We start from the raw sequence: 20,844 nt of genomic DNA on the forward strand, positions 1-20,844 counted from the left end.
TTTCCTGGCACACAGAACTCCTAAATCCCTTGGAGTTTCTTGGGTGATGGGAACATCTTTTGTTCTAATGAGGTGACTCTTGGCGGCTTCCTGGATAGCTTGTGGATGAGGGTGGGTCACCAGAAAGACCAAGTCATGAGTAGAATATTGAGAGTTACAGCCTTACCCCTTATCCTCCAGGGAGGGGAGAGGGGCTAGACACTGAGTTAACAATCAAGCATACCTACATGATAAAGCCTCCACAAAATCCCTAAAGTATAGGGTTCAGGGAGCTTTTGTGTTGGTAAACACATCCACATGCTGGGAGGGTGGCACATCCCAATTCCAGGAAAACAGAAGTTCTGCACTTGGAACTCTTTTGGACCTCACTCTATGTACCTCTTCACCTGACTGTTCATCTGTATCCTTTGTAATATCCTTTATAATAAGCTGGTAAGCTTCAATAAATGTTACCCAGAGTTTTGTGAGCCATTACAGCAAACTGTCAAGCCTGAGGACGAGGCCGTGGGAACCCCAATTTATAGCCGGTTTGTCAAAAGTATGAGAGGCACAGGCTTGCAATTGGTGTGTAGGGAAGCGGGGGAGGTAAATCTCGTGGGACCGAGTCCATAACCTGTGGAGTCCGTGCTGATTCAATGCAGTTAGTGTCATAATTGAATTGTAGAGTCACCCAGTGGGTGTTTGGAGAGTTGGAGAATTGGTTGGTATGGGAAAAACCCCTGCACATTTGGTGTCATAAGTGTTGAGAGTAGAATATAAAAGAAACAAGAAGTTTTGTTTTAAACATGCTATTCAATTTTCCTTCTCAGAAAAAATCCCATGGGAAATTTCCCTCATCTATAAACAACTTTCAGGTCTGATTTCGGGGTTCATCTTTTTCTGCCTCTTGCCTCAATCTTGATTCAGGCAATATCGCCAGCACTTTTGCAAATGACACATCATTATAAAACAGACCCTCCCAGGATGCTGGTGAAATCAGGAACAGAGCTAAAGTGAGCCAGTACACTCCCAAGCCCCGTGATGTGGCGTGGGATCCAATAGAAGTTCTACAGGACTGAGAAGGTAAAAGCCACCAGTTTGTTATAGGACATGCAGACATACTATTATTTAGTTTAGGCAGACTTGATTTGTTAGAGAAGCAATATTCTGAAATTTAGTATAGCATTAAAAAAACAGATTGTACCTACTAAAAAGTACTTTGACGACTAATAAAATGGTTTGCCTACTTTTCATTGCATAAAATGTAAAACTAAAGCAACATTTACCTGGGTTATCTTGAGTGGCTTTATAACTCATTTATATTTTATTTAAAAAATCACTTTGCATGTTGGATATTTTAATTTAGAAATGTAAATGCTACATAAAGAAATAACGAGGTGGATTATACATACATATTTATAAATTGTACTTTTTAGGAAGTATAAATACAGCTGCTTCTACTACATAGTTTGCTAACAGTTTATAACCACGATATATTATGGTCAATGAAAGTTTTCCTTTGTGACAATTAGCATAAAAACATCAGCTGTACATTGTAGAAACAATAGGATTTAAATCTAGATTTAAAGAAAAATACCGTTAAACATGATCAAACATTAAATATGAACAGAGTAAGATTTTTCTAAGTCACAGTCTCATTTTCCTTAAAAATTTTAATTAAAAAAAATTCAGGTGAGAATATATTAAAGGCATTACTCACATAAAATACATTGACATTTGTAATATCTCTGGCTCAGCTAGAAGAAGTAATTACAATTTATTGAGCACTTACTATACATAAAGCGCTATACTTAGTGATGTACGTATCTAATCTCCTTCAGTCCTGACCATAACTCTATGAGGTAGGCACTTTATTCTATTTAGATGAGGAAACTAAATCAAACTTTCTTGTTACATTATAAAAATAAGTCTTCATAGGCTGCGACCAAATTAAGTAAATCCATACTTTGATTTAAAAAAATGCAAAGATACTTTTAAAAGTGAATAGATTTATTAATAAGGTAATAATTATCCATGCTAAGGTTAGATGTATTTTTTTCTACATTTTAAACTTGAAACAGAAATAAAATTATTTGTTAATTAGCACACCTGTATTGAATGCCAAAAACACAGATTGCGACGTTGGACCTTGGGGATAAAGGAGAGAAAAAGGCACTAAGAAGATGTTTCCTCTCCTTTGGTTTTTAAAAACCTATTCACTGACAATAAATGTTAGATTTTTCCCAACAATACTCAAAAAAGTTTCTCTTTTATGCACATAACATTATCTTTGTGTCATTTTTAGGAGCCTCAGTCAAACGTAAGTCTTATGACTGGTACACAGATCTGTTGCTGAGTAGTCGTTAAATCACAGAAACCATGGAAACTAGAGTTGGCAGTAAGTACATAGAAGAAATTCAGTGACTTATGTTTAATTACAGATTTCCAAAACAAATTTCTTTTTCTTAACCAAAGTTGTCTATAACATTACTTAGGACATAAAGTCAACACTGAGTTTCCAACGATAGGGGCCTGATAGAGTGGTGGAAATGAGGCTCCAAAAAAAATAAACTCAACGCTGGCAGAGATTTGCGTCTAAGTGGCTTTCAAGCCCTTTAGAAAAAGCTAGACGTTGCCCTCATGCTCAAAATAAACTCAAATGTTCTACCTTCAAACAATAGTCTGTAAAAGGGACAGCTCAGCTTATATTATGACTTAATACACTAATAGTGGAAATACTTAAATATTAAAATAAGCATTTTGCCCATCAATAAAGAGCAATTATGATGGCTAGTTTATAAGTTCATCTATGCTAAAACACTAACTTATGAGGAATAAAATAGCGCTGAAAACACAGTGCTAGCCAGCGTAATGAGCAATCATGATAAAAGTAAGGTTTTAGTATTTTAAATGCTCACTTCTTTTCCCAGTCTTTTTATTCCTTTTCAGTTGCGGAAAGAACCACACCAAGTGCCATGGTCACATCTGAGGCAGTTTAATATGGAACAGGATTCCAAAAATTAATTATAAATATAAGATGGCTTGGTCTTTCTGGTGACCAGCCCCCATCTAAGGCTTCACGCATGTGTGTGTGTGTGTGTGTGTGTGTGTGTGTGTGTGTGTGAGTAGGACCAAGTTTAACCAAATTAAGGGAGAAAAACTATATATTATTTAAAAAATTTAGAATTTGCATTAAATGAAATTCAACATCCATGCATGATTAAGAACAACTACTCAGTAAATTAGGATTAGGAAGGAACTTCCCTGGCTGATTCAAAACAAAACAAAACCACAGCAACATAATATTTAATGGTAAAATTTTAGAACATTTTTTTAAAGTCAGGAATAAGGTGAAAATGCCTATTCTGAACAGTGTCCTAGTATGCCTACTCAGTGCACTAAGAAAGAAAATGGAAGAAACAAAATTGCCATTATTCATAGATGATATTGCCCACACTGGAAATCCAGGAGAACCAATGAATAAAAGATAAAAGAAAATAAACAAAGATAAAAGAAATAAAGAAAAAGAAATAAATAAAGAAAGATAAAAGAAAATAAATATAAATATCAAATGCCAGGTTGTAGTCAAAAGTCAAGAGTATTACTATATGCTAGCAGTAAATAATTAGAAAATTTTAAAAACTCAATTCACAATGGCACTGAAATCTTTTAAATATCTACAAGTAAATCTAGTAAGTCCCTTTTATAGAGAAAGCATAAAACTAGGCATATTGATTTTAAAATGCTGTGGTATTAATTCTGTGATGGATAAACTGAACACTGGACAAGACTACAAACTGGAAATACACCCAGCTTTATATGAAATCTCAGTACATTATATATCAATGGGAAAAGGATGAATATCTTTTGGCTCCAGATAACAGAAAACCAATTGTTAAAATGGCCTGAACAATGAGAAGAATTATCTCACAAAACCAGATATCTTGAGATAAAGCTCAAAGTCACCATTAAGGATTTAGGTTCTGTTCTGTCTTCCTGAGGATATCAGCAAGCTCCCCTCATTACCACAAAATGTTCAACGTGTCACAAACATACATCCAGAGGCAGAAAGGAGTTTGTTTCTTTATTATGTATCTTTCTAGAAGAGCAAAAGAAAACTTTCCTAGAAACACCATCAGCAAACTTCCCTTTGCCTCTCTTTGGCTAGAACTGCTAAACCAATCATTAGGTGGAGAAATGAGAATACCAATCTAGTCTGAGACCAACTAGGATTTGCTTGAATCATGTGGGGAAAGACTAGACTCTGGAACAAAACTGGTGTTCTGCCAACATGAGAAAGAGAAAAATGACTATTGGATAAGTATTTTATAGTACAACAGAATATTTAACAGTTTTTGCTGTTACCCAATAGACCAAAAATGTGCAAAGTATAAGAATGAGCATCTGACAGAAGGGCAAAATTAAATAGCCAATAATTAAGTGCCATAAAAAATGATCAGTTTCAAAGTAGTCAGAGAATTGCAAATTTATACATCCAGATAGCATTAACCCACTAAACAAAATGTTTAAGTTTGATAATAGTGAGTGCTGGAAAACAAACTGTCATCCATTCTTGGCAGAAGGGTCAACTAGTGGAATTTCTTTGGTGATCTATTTGATGATATTTAGAAAACTCAACGATCTGCATAGTCAACAATCTAATAATCCTCTCCAAGGTATATATCCTAGGGAAACTCTTTCACAGGTGTACCAGAAGATATGTTCCAGGATATTCATCACATTCTTTCTAAACACACACACACGGAACAACCTAAATATACATCAATATGGACTGGATAAATAAACTGTATACTCATACTATCAAATACTACGGTAGAGTTTAAACAAATGAACTAGATCTATACACATCAACTTGCACGTGTATAGTTTATATAGGTGACTACATAAAAAGTAAAGCTCATAACAATATTCTGTATTGTTTATGGGAAAATAAATATTAACTAATATTTATTTAATAAAAATATAAAAACAAGGAAGTGAGCTTGTGATTACTTCTGAGAAAGGAAAAAGGAAAATCAGAGCAGGAAACAGTATAGTATGAGGGATGTTTAAACTTTATCTCTATATTTATTTCTCTAATTTAGAAAAGTATAAAATAAATATTAAAGACTAATAAGTTATAGTGAGTCTATATGGAAAGTACACAGATATTTGTTATTTAATGTAATTTTGAAATACTTTACAATTATAAAAAATATAGCTTTATAAAAAAGTTTCCCATGAAAATAGTTCGATCATGAAAAGGTCCTACCCCACATACAAATTTCTTCATAAAACTACAACTAGAGTTTGCCTCTTTTCATCTTTTACTAAGCCACATGCCATATATGTTGTTTAAGGATTAGAGACTAGTTAGCGTCAGAAGAAATGTAATTAGCAATAATATTCTACAGAAGGAGCAGGGACTGAATAAAGATGCCATGAAGATCAAGAAAGGTCCAAATGGCATAAAATTGAACAGAGGTTTTCAAAGGTTAGTCAAATACTCAAACAACATTCTTAGTATCGAGTGAGAAGCCAAAGATGTCACTGTCAAAAAAAAACCACCAGAAAGTATGGGGAAAGCTTCTATTTTAATTCAGGGGCACAGGAGAATATGATATAGGGCATATGTCAACAATATGACTTATTACTAAGACTACAATAAATAGCAAAATACCCTGGAAGCAAAAATTTTAATTATTAATATACCAAGAAGCTCCCATAGCCAACATACCTGGAGAAGGAGCCTTTCAAAAGCCAGAAAGTTGTCCCACTTGGCAGTTTGCGGGTGTTTCAGAGTTTGAACAGTGGCCAGCCCAAGCTGCAAGAGTCCACAGTGATTCATTAGAGCTTTGAGATTGTTCTTGAAGAGGTGAATATAGGATGTCAGCTGGCCCGGAGTAACTCTCCCTGGAGAAACATAATAATTTATCAGTGAACCCTCTTCTGGGAGTGGTAAAAATAATGAGAAGAATGCCATTAATAATACTAACTGCCTTATACTGGGGCAGAATTTCAGAGTTGACTGCAAGCTTTGCTAAGCTATTGTGATTTTTACAACATGGTGACAAGAGTGAAGTTGAAAGCATCACCTGCATTTTGAAAGTAAGGAAACAGATGTTAAGTGATCTGGCCAAGGTCATATTGCTAGTAGAATTCATTTTCTAATTCTGCAGTACCCTGGAAATAAGTTCTCAAATAAAGTCACACAAATAAATATTTGTTGAGCTCAAACATGGAGCACCTCATCAAGACATGATTTAGCAATCTAAGAAGCAAGATTCTAATTTTGTGTATATGTATATAAAGAGGAGAAATCTGTTACGACTGTTGCTAAAACTTTGTCACTGATATCAGTGGGTTCATGACAATATAAGGATAAAAGCTGGCTGTTGCATGAAACATAAATGTACAGAACACCAGCGTGGCGAAAACACTGGAAGATGACATATCAGAAGGAAGGGTTTGGTATGGGTGACGTAACACATTTGCTACAATGATCACCTAGATGTAGAACAAAAGAACCCACATCGTAAAAAAAAACTAAAGTTTGTGCAAAAACAAAAACAAAAGAAGAACTTGCTGAAGATTCATTCCTTCAGAGCTTCTAAGTACAACGTTTGCCTATACCAGTCCTTGGATTGAATCACTTCTCACTCTCCACTCTGTCAAATTTAATTCTTGCCACTTGCCAGTGCTATGCACAAAACTGCTGAATGCCACAAATTCTCTCTATTGGGCAAGAAGGCACTGGGGCCAAACATAGATGCAAGTCAAGTTCATCTTTCCTACACATCATACCCACGCGGTGTTCGTACGTTGCTCTTCAATGTCTGAAACTAAGTCTGTTATATTCAGGTTTGTTAATAATACTTGGCAATGAAATCACCTGTCTTTATTGAGCACTTTACAGTTTACAAAATGCAGCCATGCCCTCTTCTTATTCTCTTATTCTTATTCTCTTTGAGGTAGAAAACAAGGCATGTGCTGCCTTCTTAGCCCCAACTGGGGCACTGAGAGTTTTGTGTCTTACTCTAGCTAAATGGCTGATACCCCTTAATAAATGGCTTCTGCTATAGAACATAACATAAAAAAAATAAAGACGTAGACAAAAGAAACTTACAAGCCTGAGACATATTCTTTTCATTACATTTTTTGAGGATATTAAGAATTTTGAAGCTCCTTCTTACCAGTGTGTCAGGGTGAGCATGTAAAGAATAAGAATAGTAGGAATGATAAGTAGCAAGGTGAATCTCACTAGTTTCTTTGTTCCCTTGGTACAGCATGGGTTCATTCCCGATTCTCAAAGCAGCAAGCTAAGGATTAGCTTGTTTAAGGGCTACTAGAGAAAAGCCTCATGAACTCTGTTTGGTTTTGAGTCAGGCTTATTAAGGTATCATTTACATACAGTAAAATTCGCCCTTTCCTGGTGTACAATCTTACGAATTTTGACAGGTTATGGTAAGCACTGTCATAATCAAGATATAGAACATTTCCAGCATTCCAGAAGTTCCCCTCCTTTGTAGTCAATTCTCTTTTTCCAACCCCTAGTCCTTGGTGAACACTTATCTGTATTTATCTGATTTCTGTCCCATAGTTTTGCCTTTCTGGAATGTTATATGACTAGAATCGTACAGTACATAGCCTTTTGAGTTTGGCTTCTTTCACTTTAGCATGATGTATTTGTTATTGATCTATGTCACTGCTTATATTCATAGATTGCTCCCTTTGGGGACTAATATTCCATTGTATGCATGTGCCACAATTTATATATTCACCAGTTAATGACGATCTGGTTTGTTTCCGATTGTTAGAAATTGTGAATAAAGCCTTCACAAACATCCATCTGCAGGTTTTTATGTGTGTATGTGTGTGGACATATGGTTTTATTTTTCTTGGGTAAATTTCTAGGACTGGTGTTGCTGTGTTATATGCTAAGTATACATTTAACTTTATAAGAAACTGACAAACTGATTTTCAAATGTGCTGCCCCATCAGCAACATATGAGAGTTCTAGTTGCCTCACATCCTCACCAGCACTTGATATTTAATGCTAGTTATTTGGAATTTAGTCATTCTAACAGGTGTGTAGCAATATCTCATTGTGGTTTTAATTTATATTTTTCTAATGACTAACAATGTTAACCATCTTTTCCTGCACTTATTTGCCACCTCATATCTTTTTTAGTGACGTACCTGTTCAAACCTTTTGCCCATTTTTTATGAGGTTGTTTATTATTATTGAGCTGTGTCATTAACTTTTATTAATTCATTGCTTCAACATATATTTCTGTGCCAGGCACTGTTCTTGCTGTTAAAAATAAATCCATGGACAAATCAGACAAAAATCTCTGACCTCAGGCCCAAAAAATAAAGAAGACAAATGACTCCTTGATGCTCTCCTAATTAAATCAGCCTCCTACATGTTATGCTCTCTTAGTGGATGGGGACCTTTTGTGCCGATAATTAACATGTTTACACAATGACATCTTCACAGGTTAAATATTAACATCAAATATATGAAAATAAATTTTTACACAAAATGAGTTCCAGTCTAAGATCACCATGAGCCCCATTTATTTGTTTATACCCTGGAGTGCAAGGGATGGCAGCATGGTTTCTGGACACATAGAGTTTTGTCTATCAAGAGAGATATTCATAAAACAATTACACAAATAATCACTTAATCAGTATTGTCATAAGTACTGCTAAGGAAAAATACAAGAGGTCTTAAAAGTATGAAAGGCTCTACCTGATAAGAACTGCCTCCTCTCCAACCCTATCTCCTCCACTGAAGGAAGAGGAATTAAACCGGCTCAAATTACATACAATATATTCATAATGCGACTGTATTTTACAGAGTCCATAAGAAATGGAAATCATCAGAGAAAGTCATCAGAGGGTCTGTTTAGATTTCTATTGTAATAATGATATGCTCAATTTAAAGATAAGTATCTTCGATTCAAAAACATAGTTGAAATTTTTATCCAGGTAGCATTTCCTAGCTCAGACGCGGACTCAGTAGTCATATTTACATAATGTCACCTTCCCACACAAGGTAAGTGATCCAAATGAATAAATAGGCATATTTCACAACAGGAAATGCCAACAGAACATTGTGAATTTAGCAATTATTCACCCGTGCTGCTCTATTCTGTTCCTCTCTGTATATCTTTTTCTCACACACACAAGCCACTAATACTTCATAAGATATGTCATGAAAATAAATTTTGGGAGGTAAAAATCCATAACATGCTAATCGGAATTTAGTAAAAGAGTACTTCACACAGATGCTTTAAAATATAGGCTAGTGACACTTTCACAATCTTAAACTTAATCACAGCCTTACATAAAACAAGTCAAAATCAACTAATTGACTACCAAAAATGCTATAGTGAGACTGACAACTTGAGAAAGCTTTTCAGTTCACATCAACTAAAACAGCAAGCAACTAGAACCAGGTGTTGAAAAAGTCATAGACAGAACATTTATTCATATCTCACATTACAAAAACAAAAACAGAAACAAAACCTTGTCAGGCAGATTTACACAGTGATTTTAAAATGTCAACACAGAAGGCTTTCAAACACATTTTTTAAAGCCATAAAAACAAGGGTCATTTTATACCAAGACTGCATAACATATAGCAACTTTTTTTCTTTTTTTAAAAAAATTAGTTTCAGGTGTACAAAACTATGTAATAGTTAGACATTTATCATTTATATCCCTCACATAGTGACCCCCCCCATCCACAACCCCTCTGACATCGCACAGAGCCATTACATTTCCACTGCCTCTATTCCTAATGCTGTACTCCGCTTCTTGTAACTATATATACTAAAATCGTAGTTGACATTCATTATTGTTCAGCTTCAGCTTCAGGTGTACAGTGCAGTGATCAGGCATCTACATCATCCCTGAGGTGGTCTCCCTAATGGGACAAGTGTCCATCGGATACCCTACAAAATCTTTACAACATTATTGATTACATTCCTCAAATTGACTTTCATATCCCCCATGGCCATCTTGTGGTTACCAACTGTGCTTTCTACTCCCCTCACCTTCCCCCTTATCCCCACCCCCATCTAGCAACCCCCAGTTTTTCCTCTGTGTAACATATAGCAACTTTTTGAAAAGTGACATTTGAAATTTAAAAAATGGTTTTCAAGTAAGAAAACTATTAGGCTTTCTTTTTCTTTTTTTATAGTTTTTAAGAAACAGAAACAGGCTTCTGGATTCAATACAAGAGAAAAATACAAAATTTATTAACCATCAATTCTCTATATATTTTAAAACTCATGAAAATATAATTACCTCTTGGGGGAAAGGAGACAGATTTGGAAAACGAAAGGATTTAATATCTTAATATTGTCTGTAATCCTTACAATATTGAATTCAAATGCACTATGGAGCCTATTTTTCTACTTACTATATAAACTTAATAAATTATAACTTTCTCAACTTGTTTCGTGGCTTGTTAAAATATATTTAAAATATCTACACATATGTGAGTTTTTGTTGATATTCTTAATGAGTATTCTGTCAGTGCCAGGCTAGATTTAACCGCAAAATTGTCTTAATGGTACAAAGCAACCACCCACAGAAATTTGTCTAAAATAACATATTTGCGATTAAATGGTTTTAAAAAAAAACTCTTGATATAAGAAACAGTAATACTGTCATTTCATGTTTTTTATTCATTTTCCTAAAAACACTAATGAAAATCCAGTGTGTGAAATTTGAATAAACAAATGTATGTGCTATAAGACTTGAATGACCAGAAATCAGCATCTCATTTATCGCCTTTTCAATCATTTTTCTAATATAATAAAGGCAAAGTACATAAAATATTTAAATAGAATATGTTCTGCTAAAACTCTGCTTATTAGCTCACACACAAACAGTAATAATTTCAATATTACACAAAAGTCACATCTGTTCAGGTACTCTTCTTTCTCATTATTTTAACATTTTGTTCCACCAAATACGGCAGCTGAACCCAAAATAAACGAATACAGCTGAACACTGGAAGCCACAAGAGGAACTAAGCACTGCATGCAGCTCCCAGGCATGCCTCGCTCTTCCTCTTGCGCTGCCTGGCCATGTTCCTGCCTCAGGAGTGCTTCCTGTTTGCTTCTACCTGATTTTCAGTGTCCTTGTCTCCATAACTAAACTGAGCGCCAAACCTGTTTCCACCCTCTTCCGGTGAGCAACCTTCAACTCTTTTGTTCACATAAAGTCCTATATATGCTGTAACATTACTTACAGGAATTTAGCATATATTTTAAACTGTGTTAGTATTTTTATCAAGATTCTTACTGTTTTTGTTAGTGCTGTGATTATAAATTTACATAGATTTTTAAAAATTAAATTTATTGGGGTGACGATGGTTAGTAAAATTACATAGGTTTCAAGTGTACAATTCTGTAACACATCATCTATATATCACATTGTGTGTTCACTACACAGAGTCAGTTCTCCTTCCATCACTATATATTTGACCCCCTTTACCTTCTTCTACTCCCACTCCCCCTTACCCTCTGGTAACCACTAAACTATTATCTGTGTCTATGAGTTTTTGTTTCTTTGTCTTGTTCCTTTGTTGCTTTCAGTTTTATATCCCACATATCAGTGAAATTATATGGTTCTCGGCTTTTTCTGATTTATTTTGCTTAGCATAATAATCTCAAGATCCATCCATGTTATCGCAAATGGCAGTATTTCATCTTTTCTTATGGCAGAATAGTATTCCATTGGGTATATATACCACAACTTCTTTATCCAATCATCTATCAAAGGACACTTTGGTTGTTTCATATCTTGGCCATCATAAATAAAGCTGCAATGAACATTGGAGCACGCGTGTCTTTATGGATAAATGTTTTCAGATTTTTTGGATAGATACCCAGGAGAGGGATTGCTGGGTCATATGGTAATTCTATTCGTAATTTCTTGAGGAAACTCCACACTCCCTTCCATAGCGGCTGCACCAGTCTGCATTCCCACCAACAGTGTATGAGGGTTCCTTTTTCTCCACAGCTTCTCTAACACTTATTATTTGTCTTGTTGATGATAGCCATTCTAACTGGTGTGAGGTAATGTCTCGTTGTGGTTTTTATTTGCATTTCTCTGATGATTAGTGATGTTGAGCATCTTTTCATATACCTATTGTCCATCTATATGCCCTGTTTACATTTTTGAAAGAGTTTCTGCTAACGGTATTTGTTTATCACGCTCCAATACCTAGTACATGACTTTGCAAAACAAGTTTTCTGGGAATACAAATGCAGAGGGTGTCGAAAAATTTATACACATTTTAAGAAAGGAAAAAAATCTGTATTAATTGTAATACTCAATATATACCAATAACAAACGATGAATACAAATCATATTTGACTTCTGCAATTACAAGAGGTGCTCAAAGTCAGCATCCAGATGCTTCTGATTATGGTGAACTGCTGCTTGAGCATAGATAACATCTCTTAAATGTGTATACATTTTTTGGCACCCCCAGTATATGACAGCAAAGACACCCATACTGACACATTACCACTAAACTATTGGTTGGTAGGCAGTACCATCAGAGAAAATTCCAAATGTTCACTCAACAGTTAACATAAGAGAACCAGAATCTTGTGTATGAAAGATGGTTTAGTAGTTTGTAAATACTGTACAAAAGGCTCATAGTGTAGACTGAGCACATAGGTTTATATTCTCTCCTCATTGCATCAGAATGACAGAAAAGAGTAACAAAGGATAAGAGCACACAACAACAAAGAGTGGTGAGATAGTCCATAAGGAGACAAAAGATTTTGAACACTTTTTGCCCCCATCAATTGGTTATCTTTGTAATTTACATTATATAAACTTTTTTTGTTCTGTCAACTACAAATGGCATCCTACGCTTTTCATGTTCTAAGAAGAGGATATTAGCCACCTCCACCCTTCCCTTTACTTTTTATTTCCCCTTTCATCTTTCAAATCATCTTTACTTTTTCTTCATAGTGAAAAACTTTTATATTTAGAATTAGCCATCTGGACTCAGTGTAGATGATCCCATTTTGTTGGGAACATCTAAAGCATCATAGTCAGGAGCCAATCGAGCATATGCCTTCTTCTCTCCATCAGGCCTGATCAGGGGCCTTGGCCACGTCAATGTCACAGAGCTTCTTCACAGCCTGTTTGATCTGGTTCTTGTTGGCCTTGACATCCATCCACAATGAACACAAGTGTATCGTCTTCTCTGTTCTTCATGGCTGACTCAATAGTTAGGGGGATTTGATGATGGCAGAGTGGTCAAGCTTGTTTCTCCTGGGGGGTGTTCTTCCAAGGAGCTGCAGTGTCTTGGGCAGTTGGAAGGTGGGTGATGTGCAAATCTTCTTTTTTTGTGGCTGTGGACGCCTTTCAACTCCGCTTCTTTGCATTTGAAGCCTTTGCTTTGGCTTTGGCTTTGGGAGCAGAGGGTGTTCAATCTTCGCTTTCAGCGCCATCTTCATGAAAAAGCAAATCGTCTTTACTTTTATTTTTATCTGGCCAAAATTGACAGCATTTATATTTTGTTCTGTAACTATAGTTTTATGTGCTTATTCTATAGTTTGATTCAAAAAGTTCACAATCAATCAATAATGTTTGCATCATTATGAACTATATAACTATTAATGACAGAGTCAAATTAAAATTCTGTGCTATGATTATATTTCCTATGCATATTATACGTTTTGCACCTAGAATGCTCGGTGGCCTTGAGGGCAGGGGGGGCAGTGTATTATCTGCCTTAATCAAAGCTTCCAAGTATTCTGATCTTAAATATACTGCCTTATCTCCAGACTCGGTGTGTTTTGTGGTTTTTTTTTCTTCCCTCCCTGAATACTTTACTACCAAACACCTTCATTCTTCAGGTCCATTTGGATGGATGGTTCTTCAGGTCTTTCAACACAGCCAGCAACCTGGAACTCCCTTCATTGCTCTCTTCTGTGAGCACACTGTTTACATCCCAGACTTTTCTTTCTTGGTGTACTCCTTCTTTTGCTGGATATCCTCAACTAACTTCCTCAGAAATATATGCAGAAAAAAAGTTCTTTTATGTCTGAAAAGGCTTTTTATTGCCCTCAAAGTTTAATAATAGTTTATCTGGGTCTAGAATTCTTGGTTAAAATAATACTTTGCTTCTCTATCTTCTCTGGTTTTCAGGTTGCTGACAAGGAACATGCGATACTCTCCTGTTCCTTTGCAGGTGAGCTTCTTTTATCCTTCTTAGAGCTCTTAGATCTTCTCATTCTCTTGTGCTCTGAGGACTCATAGTAATGATGTCTAATTTAGAGGATTTTTATTCTTTCTACTTGCTTCTCAGAAGTCAATTTGATTTCTTCGCATCTGGGAAAGTCTCACATTCTTTCTTTGCTAATTTCCTATTCTCTACTTTCTCTTTATGAAACTTCTAATAATTCTTGGACTTCCTAGATGGCTTCATTTTAGGAGATTTTCTTGATTTACCCTCATATCTTTAAACTTTGGCTGAATTTTATTTTCACAATAATATCCTTATGCCCAAGAGCTCTTTTTCAAGTAACAGCTTTATTAAAATATAACTCAAAAACCATAAATTTCACCCCCAAAGTGTACATACAATTCAGTGATTTTTACTATATTCACAGAGCTGTGCAATCATCACCACTATATAATTTGAGAACAATTTTCATCACCCCAAGAGAAAGCCCATACCCAAGTCAGTTAGGAAAAACATATACAGCTATAAAGCCATACATATTAGAATATAACCTGAATATAATTTTCAGTTGGGAGACAGAACAGTAGTTACCTATACCAGGAAACTGAGAAACAACAGAAATGAGAACATTCAAGTAATTATAGCTACAACTGAATTCTGATTTTAACATAATATCATCATTTTTATCATATTAAAAAATATTTTTATTTGAAGTGTAAGTTCCTGGAAGGTAAAAGAGGAATGGAAGAGTACTAACTGATGGAGCAAAACAAACAACACAAATAAACATCCTACTCTCAGCCACCCAAAAAGGCTTTGCCTAGAATAAGTGAAAAGGCACTGCAGCAAAGAGAGAGCCACCTGCCTGGAAAGTACAAGCAACTCCAGACAAAGAAGCCTCAAGTATAATAGAGGTGGAGAGTGATGAGTATAACATAAAGCACACAAACCTTAAGTGTACAGTTCAATTAATGTTTACATATATACCTATCCATGTAACCACCACCCACATCAAATTATAGAATATGTCAAACACTCTAGAAGACTCTCCCGTATACTTACCCAGTCAATAATCCCATAAGGTACAGCATTGCTTTTATCTCTATCACCACAGATCATTTTTGTCTGCTTGTGAACTTCATATAATAGAATTATACTCGAACATACGTACTCTTTTGTGTCTAGCTTCTTTTGGTAACAGTACCCAAAATCTCAATCCTTTTTTTACTGTGTTTTATTGCTCTATATGCCTATACCAGCTTCTTTATCCATTCTGCTTTGAAGGACTCTCAGGTTCTCCAGTTTGGGGCCATTATAAATAATGATGCCTTGAAAATTCTGATAGATGCCTTTTGGTAGACATAAGCACTCATGTCTTTTGAATATATGCCCAGGTGTGAAACTGCTGGGTGGGTGTACACTTAGCTATAGTTGATACGATCAGTTTTGCATGGAGTGTCAATATTTTCACACATTTCAAATGTGATTAAATTGAACAATTTAACATAATTTTTAGAGTATACATGTAACGTTTACAATGAGGTACAACTGTATGATTACATTTTTTTCGTGGTATTTTATGCTGCATAGCCAAAACTTAAATAAGAGTGAGAGAAAAAAAAGCACAATGGAAACCACACTGACATACTACAGTATTGGCATGCATCTTTATTTTTCTCGTTAGTTGTTTACATGTTTAGTCACCTAATTAAAGTGAAAAAGGCCTGGAAGGCAAGATACTAATGTAGGAACAAAGGTTACACTGAAGAGCATAGTGGGGACAGGAGAAGGTACTTTCACTTTCTATTTTACATATATTATGATTGGAATTTTCTAGAAACATGTGCTAATATTACTTTTTAAGTAGTCTCTTGATTCTGAAATAAAATCATGTCTGTCTCATGTAGAATGAACAAATGTATATTTTTCTCTGGAAAATTTGATTTTATTGCTATCACTGATTTGTACGATGGATGAAACATTGCCTTTCAACAGATAAAGAAACAGAAGAGTAATAATAACTGCCTGCTTCCCACTTCTGTTGAGGTCAAAAGGCAAAGAAATATGGTTAACTTGCAGGTGGAAAGATTTAAGTCAGACATGAGAAAAAAATGTCACGATCGGGATGACTATTAGACATTGAAACAGTTATTAAAGAGGGAAGAGGAAAGACATTACAAATCTTCTCCCATAGGGATTTGAAGGGCAGTATATGCAGCCATCTGTATAGTGAAACTTGGATAAAGTCCAGCTGGGAATTTATGTCCACTTTTATAACACCATAAATACTAAAGGAGGTTTCCTGGGATATCCTTTAAACACAAATTTTGAGCTCTACAGTATGACCAAGAGAGACTAAGAAACTAATGCAAAAAGAGCATTTTCATTATATGAATTAATTCAATCAAAGGGGTCTAAAATTTAGAAATCTAGCAAGACATGTTTTCAGGATAGTATGGAATAAAGTATAAGTGTTGCAAGACCAAAGGGTCACAAACAGAAAATAAACAACTCTCCCTGAAAGTTATACAAAACAGTGAAATATAAAACCACCAGAAACATTTATGGTTTGACTTTCTTTGGAAAAGGAGCTTTCCTGGGGCTAACTTAAACACTACATCGACACTTATAAACTCAGCAGAGAGCATGGAAAGGACCAGTTATCAAGGGGGCAGGCAGGCTACCAGGTTGCCAGGGAATGGGGCATTTCCTTGCTGGGTCCACTATGACTTGGAAAGAAATTTCTGTTCTCAGGGGGAGCCTCTAAGTAAAGAAACTTCCACCTCGCAGCCATGAGCCTCCTAACCATATCATTCTCTTTGGGTTTTTAAACTCCTAGTCCATATTCTCATGTTGAGGATACCTTATGTTGAGAAAACATAAAAATTAATAAGAGGAAGAGGAGGAGGAAGAAGACGAGGAAAAAAGAAGAAAAAGAATATTCACCAATTTAAGTTAAAAATATAAAGCCACAGCTTCAAGAGACATTAGAAATTCAGATTCCCATTTTGCAGATGAGAAAATAGAGAAACAGAGGTAACTTAAGCTCTGTTTTAGGTGATAAAGTGTAAGAGAGAAGCATTTGTTTAGTAACCTCAATACTTTCAGGCATTATTAATTCAATGAAAACTCTTTCCGTCTCTTTCTCTAGATTCTCCTCTTCTTCCTACCCCTGAATGGATCGGGCTCTGTCTTCAACCCTTTTCTCACTCATTCTACCTTCTCTCTGTGGATGATTACCCTTATACTATCATTCCTTTTGAAATACTATTATATTTCCTTTAGAAATATAATATACAGCTTCAACATAATCACTAGGTAACTAAATCCCAAATCTCTACTTTCATTTCTGGAAACCATTACCCTAGTAACACATTTCCCACTGAGATGATCAGGGAACAAATCCTACAGAGAGAATAATTTTACCCCTAGATCTAGTATGGTTCATATATGGTTGCATAACCACTGATCATTATTTTTATAATGTGTTTTATCCACCCAGAAAACAATAATGCTATACATTCCTTTCACAGAACACCTAAATTTCAAAAACACTATGTTTCACATATGTAATCATCTCATCAAATTAACAAATTTCCAGGTATTAGAATTCACATTTTGCAGACAGAGAAACAGATTCAGGAAAGTTAAATTATTTGTTCATTTGAAAACAAGTATTTCATGTTTCCTATCCCCTACAAGAATCTAATACATAGTATAGACACATAATAAATCTTTTCTAAATGAATAAAAACAATTGTCTATTACCTCTAGATCTGGATAAAAATTCCAGTGAGCCTTCTCCACTTCTATTTTGACAACTAACTATGATTCTAATGATCTCTAGGAAATTATGCCTATCTTGTACCCCATAAAATATGGCACTCTTTTAAATAATGGTTCTCAAAGATGTTGCATGGAGCCAGGGCCCGTGAGACACTTTCATGTAGTCAGAAAAGTAAAAACGATTTTCATAATAATACGAAGATGTATTTGATTTTGTTACTAAGCTGTATTTGCACTAATGGTACGAAAACAATGGCAGATAAAAGTGCTAGTGCCTCGGTACCAAAAAAAGCAGAGGCACCAAATTATACACATAGTCACTTTCCCTTCCGAATGGCCATGATGAAACTGTAAATGTTATTAATTTTATCAAATCTCAACCCTCAACAAAATATCAATAGTCTGTGGAAAGAAATGAGAATTATACAAAAAGCATTTCTGGTGCATACTGAAGTACAACGATTGTCTTAAGAAAAAGCACCGGTGTGGTTATTTGAGTTGTGAACTTTCCACACTGTTTTAATGGCATACAATTTTTACTGGAAGAGACAATTGAAAAACTATGGTTCTTCACACATTTTTTCCAAAAACTGCATGAAATGAGCCTGTCACTTCAAGGAAAACAATTGACAGTTTGTGTAAATGACAAAAGTCATGTTTTCATGTGAAAATTATAATTTTGGGAAACTCATATCCGCCCCTATATTTTCACATTCCCAGTACTTACAGATTTTCTAATGATATCAGTGGGGATATCAATCAATGTGGTTTTGTTATATTGTATAATAGGGGTCAACATTTGGAAGCGCTGCACAATTTAGAGAACCAATACTTTCCAAGTGCCTAATGCACAATGGTATAAAATAACGTATGTATAAAAGATCCATTCAAAGTGCAAAAGAAACCAATGGTTTTAATGTAACAGAAAATTCAATGATATGGTTTCATATTCTACATTGCAATTAACCTATAAGAAATTACCTCTTGTAAAGTTGGTATTGTATCAAAGAAGAGTATCTGAAACTTTCTCAAAATTTATTAAAATATTCCTTCCTTTTCAAACTACATATCTTTGTAAGGTCAGATTTTCTTTATATACGTTATTCAAAATAATAATCACTATATTCTGAATGAAGCAGATATGAGAATGTAGCTGTTAGCTGTCTTCTATTAAACCAAACTTTAGAAATGTGCAAAAATGTAAAACAGTGCCACTGTTCTCACTACTTTATTTTATTTCAGAAAGTAAGTTTTTTTACAAAAATATGTTATTCATGTTAACATGCAATAAGTTTCTTATAATATTTTTATATTACTTAATGAATACTTTAAAATTTGTCCCTCCTTGAATTTCTAATGTGATATTTTCTTTCAATCTACCTACCTAATCTATCTATCTATCTATCTCACAGATATCAATAGATATAATCTACATAAATAAAAGTTCTTTGGATTGTTTTAGCAATTAAACTTTTTCCTTTAACAGAATGCTGTTTATTTCTCCAGATGCTCATAATGTTTTAATATTGCCTTCTACTGAGAAATTTTATATTTAAGATCTGAGGTTTCAATCATGGGATCCCTCTCAGTGAATTTAAACACATGAGGATCATCAATCTAGAATTAAAATCTTTGTTAAATGTCACAAAAATACTAGAAGCCTCTATCACAGTCAGAAAAATGTATACTTCAGTAGAATTTACAGCAGGGGTTGGTAAAACAGTGTATGGCTCAAAGTACATTTCATAATTTTAAATGCTGCTAGAAAAAAGTATTCCAGGCATGTACTATAACAGAGCATAACTTCTTTTTTATGATGAGCTATGTGATAAGCACTTTTCAAATACCAATGCTTTATTATGTTTAAATTCCAGCTCTTTTCCTTACTGCTAATGGTTATATATCTGTTGTTATATGGAAATGAGACACACCAGAAATTTTGACTAGTATTCTGACTAGTGATGTGAAACAGAAATGGGTAGCTAGCCTCACTGTGTTATTTTTTACTAAATTATAATTGGCACATGGATAGATTGTGATTTGGGCCAATCTTTTTGGCCCTTTTACAACAAAAATTTGCTAACAATTGTCTGTTTCTTTTCTTCTTCTTCCCCTCCCCTCCCCCCTTCTCCGCACCCTCTCCCATACCATGTATGGAGTTTGGGGATAAAGCAAACCATTTTACCTAAATTTTTTTTGGTCAACAGAAAACTCAAACATTTAAATTTAAATCCTTATGGGGTTACCCATCGTTTTTGTTTTCCCCAGCTCTGATTATTTTTAAAAGATGCAGCCCTTTAGAAAAGTGTGTTGATCTTTCAAGAGTCCTGCAATGAGCAACAAAAACTGATTTATGCTCTGTGATAGCATCTTAAGGTTCTATCACTGAAGCACAATATAAATTAACCTTATCACAAAGACCCTTTGTTCATTCCTACCTTTTCTTTCTTTCCTTCTTTCCTTCCTTCCTTCCTTTCTTTCTTGGTAGGAACATTCCTACTTTTCTTGAATGATGAAATGAACTACTATTATTTCAACATACTCATGGATAAGGAACTCTACAAGGTAAACACGCTTGTTCTTAATGTGCACCTAGAACTATGGAAATTGAAAAAAAAGGAAGGAAGGAAGGGACTAGAATTAATAGTCAAATGCCAGGGTGGTCTCAAAGTAGCAGCTTTATTTCTACCCTGAAACAATAGTAGGACTTCTGGTATTGGTTGTATAAAATGAGGGTGATTTTACAAATAAAGCACATATTCTCTCACATCAGAATGCATGGGTTTGAATTTCAGTCCTATGCGTTATCAGATGTGTGGCCTTGCACAACTTAATTTTTCTTGATTCCA

General features: G+C 34.8%; 1 protein-coding gene across 2 annotated transcripts in view; it reads right to left on the minus strand.

The window, feature by feature from the left end:
- SCFD2 (sec1 family domain containing 2) overlaps positions 1 to 20,844 on the minus strand; it is a 369,475-nt gene that overhangs the window by 312,143 nt on the left and 36,488 nt on the right. For both annotated transcript variants that reach the window (XM_081060497.1, XM_081060496.1), the window contains exon 4: positions 5,717 to 5,892. In XM_081060497.1, the coding sequence (XP_080916623.1) occupies positions 5,717 to 5,892 (176 nt within the window). The remainder of the gene's footprint in view (positions 1 to 5,716; positions 5,893 to 20,844) is intronic.

This window comes from Rhinolophus hipposideros (genome assembly GCF_964194185.1).
Source record: "Rhinolophus hipposideros genome assembly, chromosome: 1".
In the NCBI taxonomy this organism is placed as follows: domain Eukaryota; kingdom Metazoa; phylum Chordata; class Mammalia; order Chiroptera; family Rhinolophidae; genus Rhinolophus; species Rhinolophus hipposideros.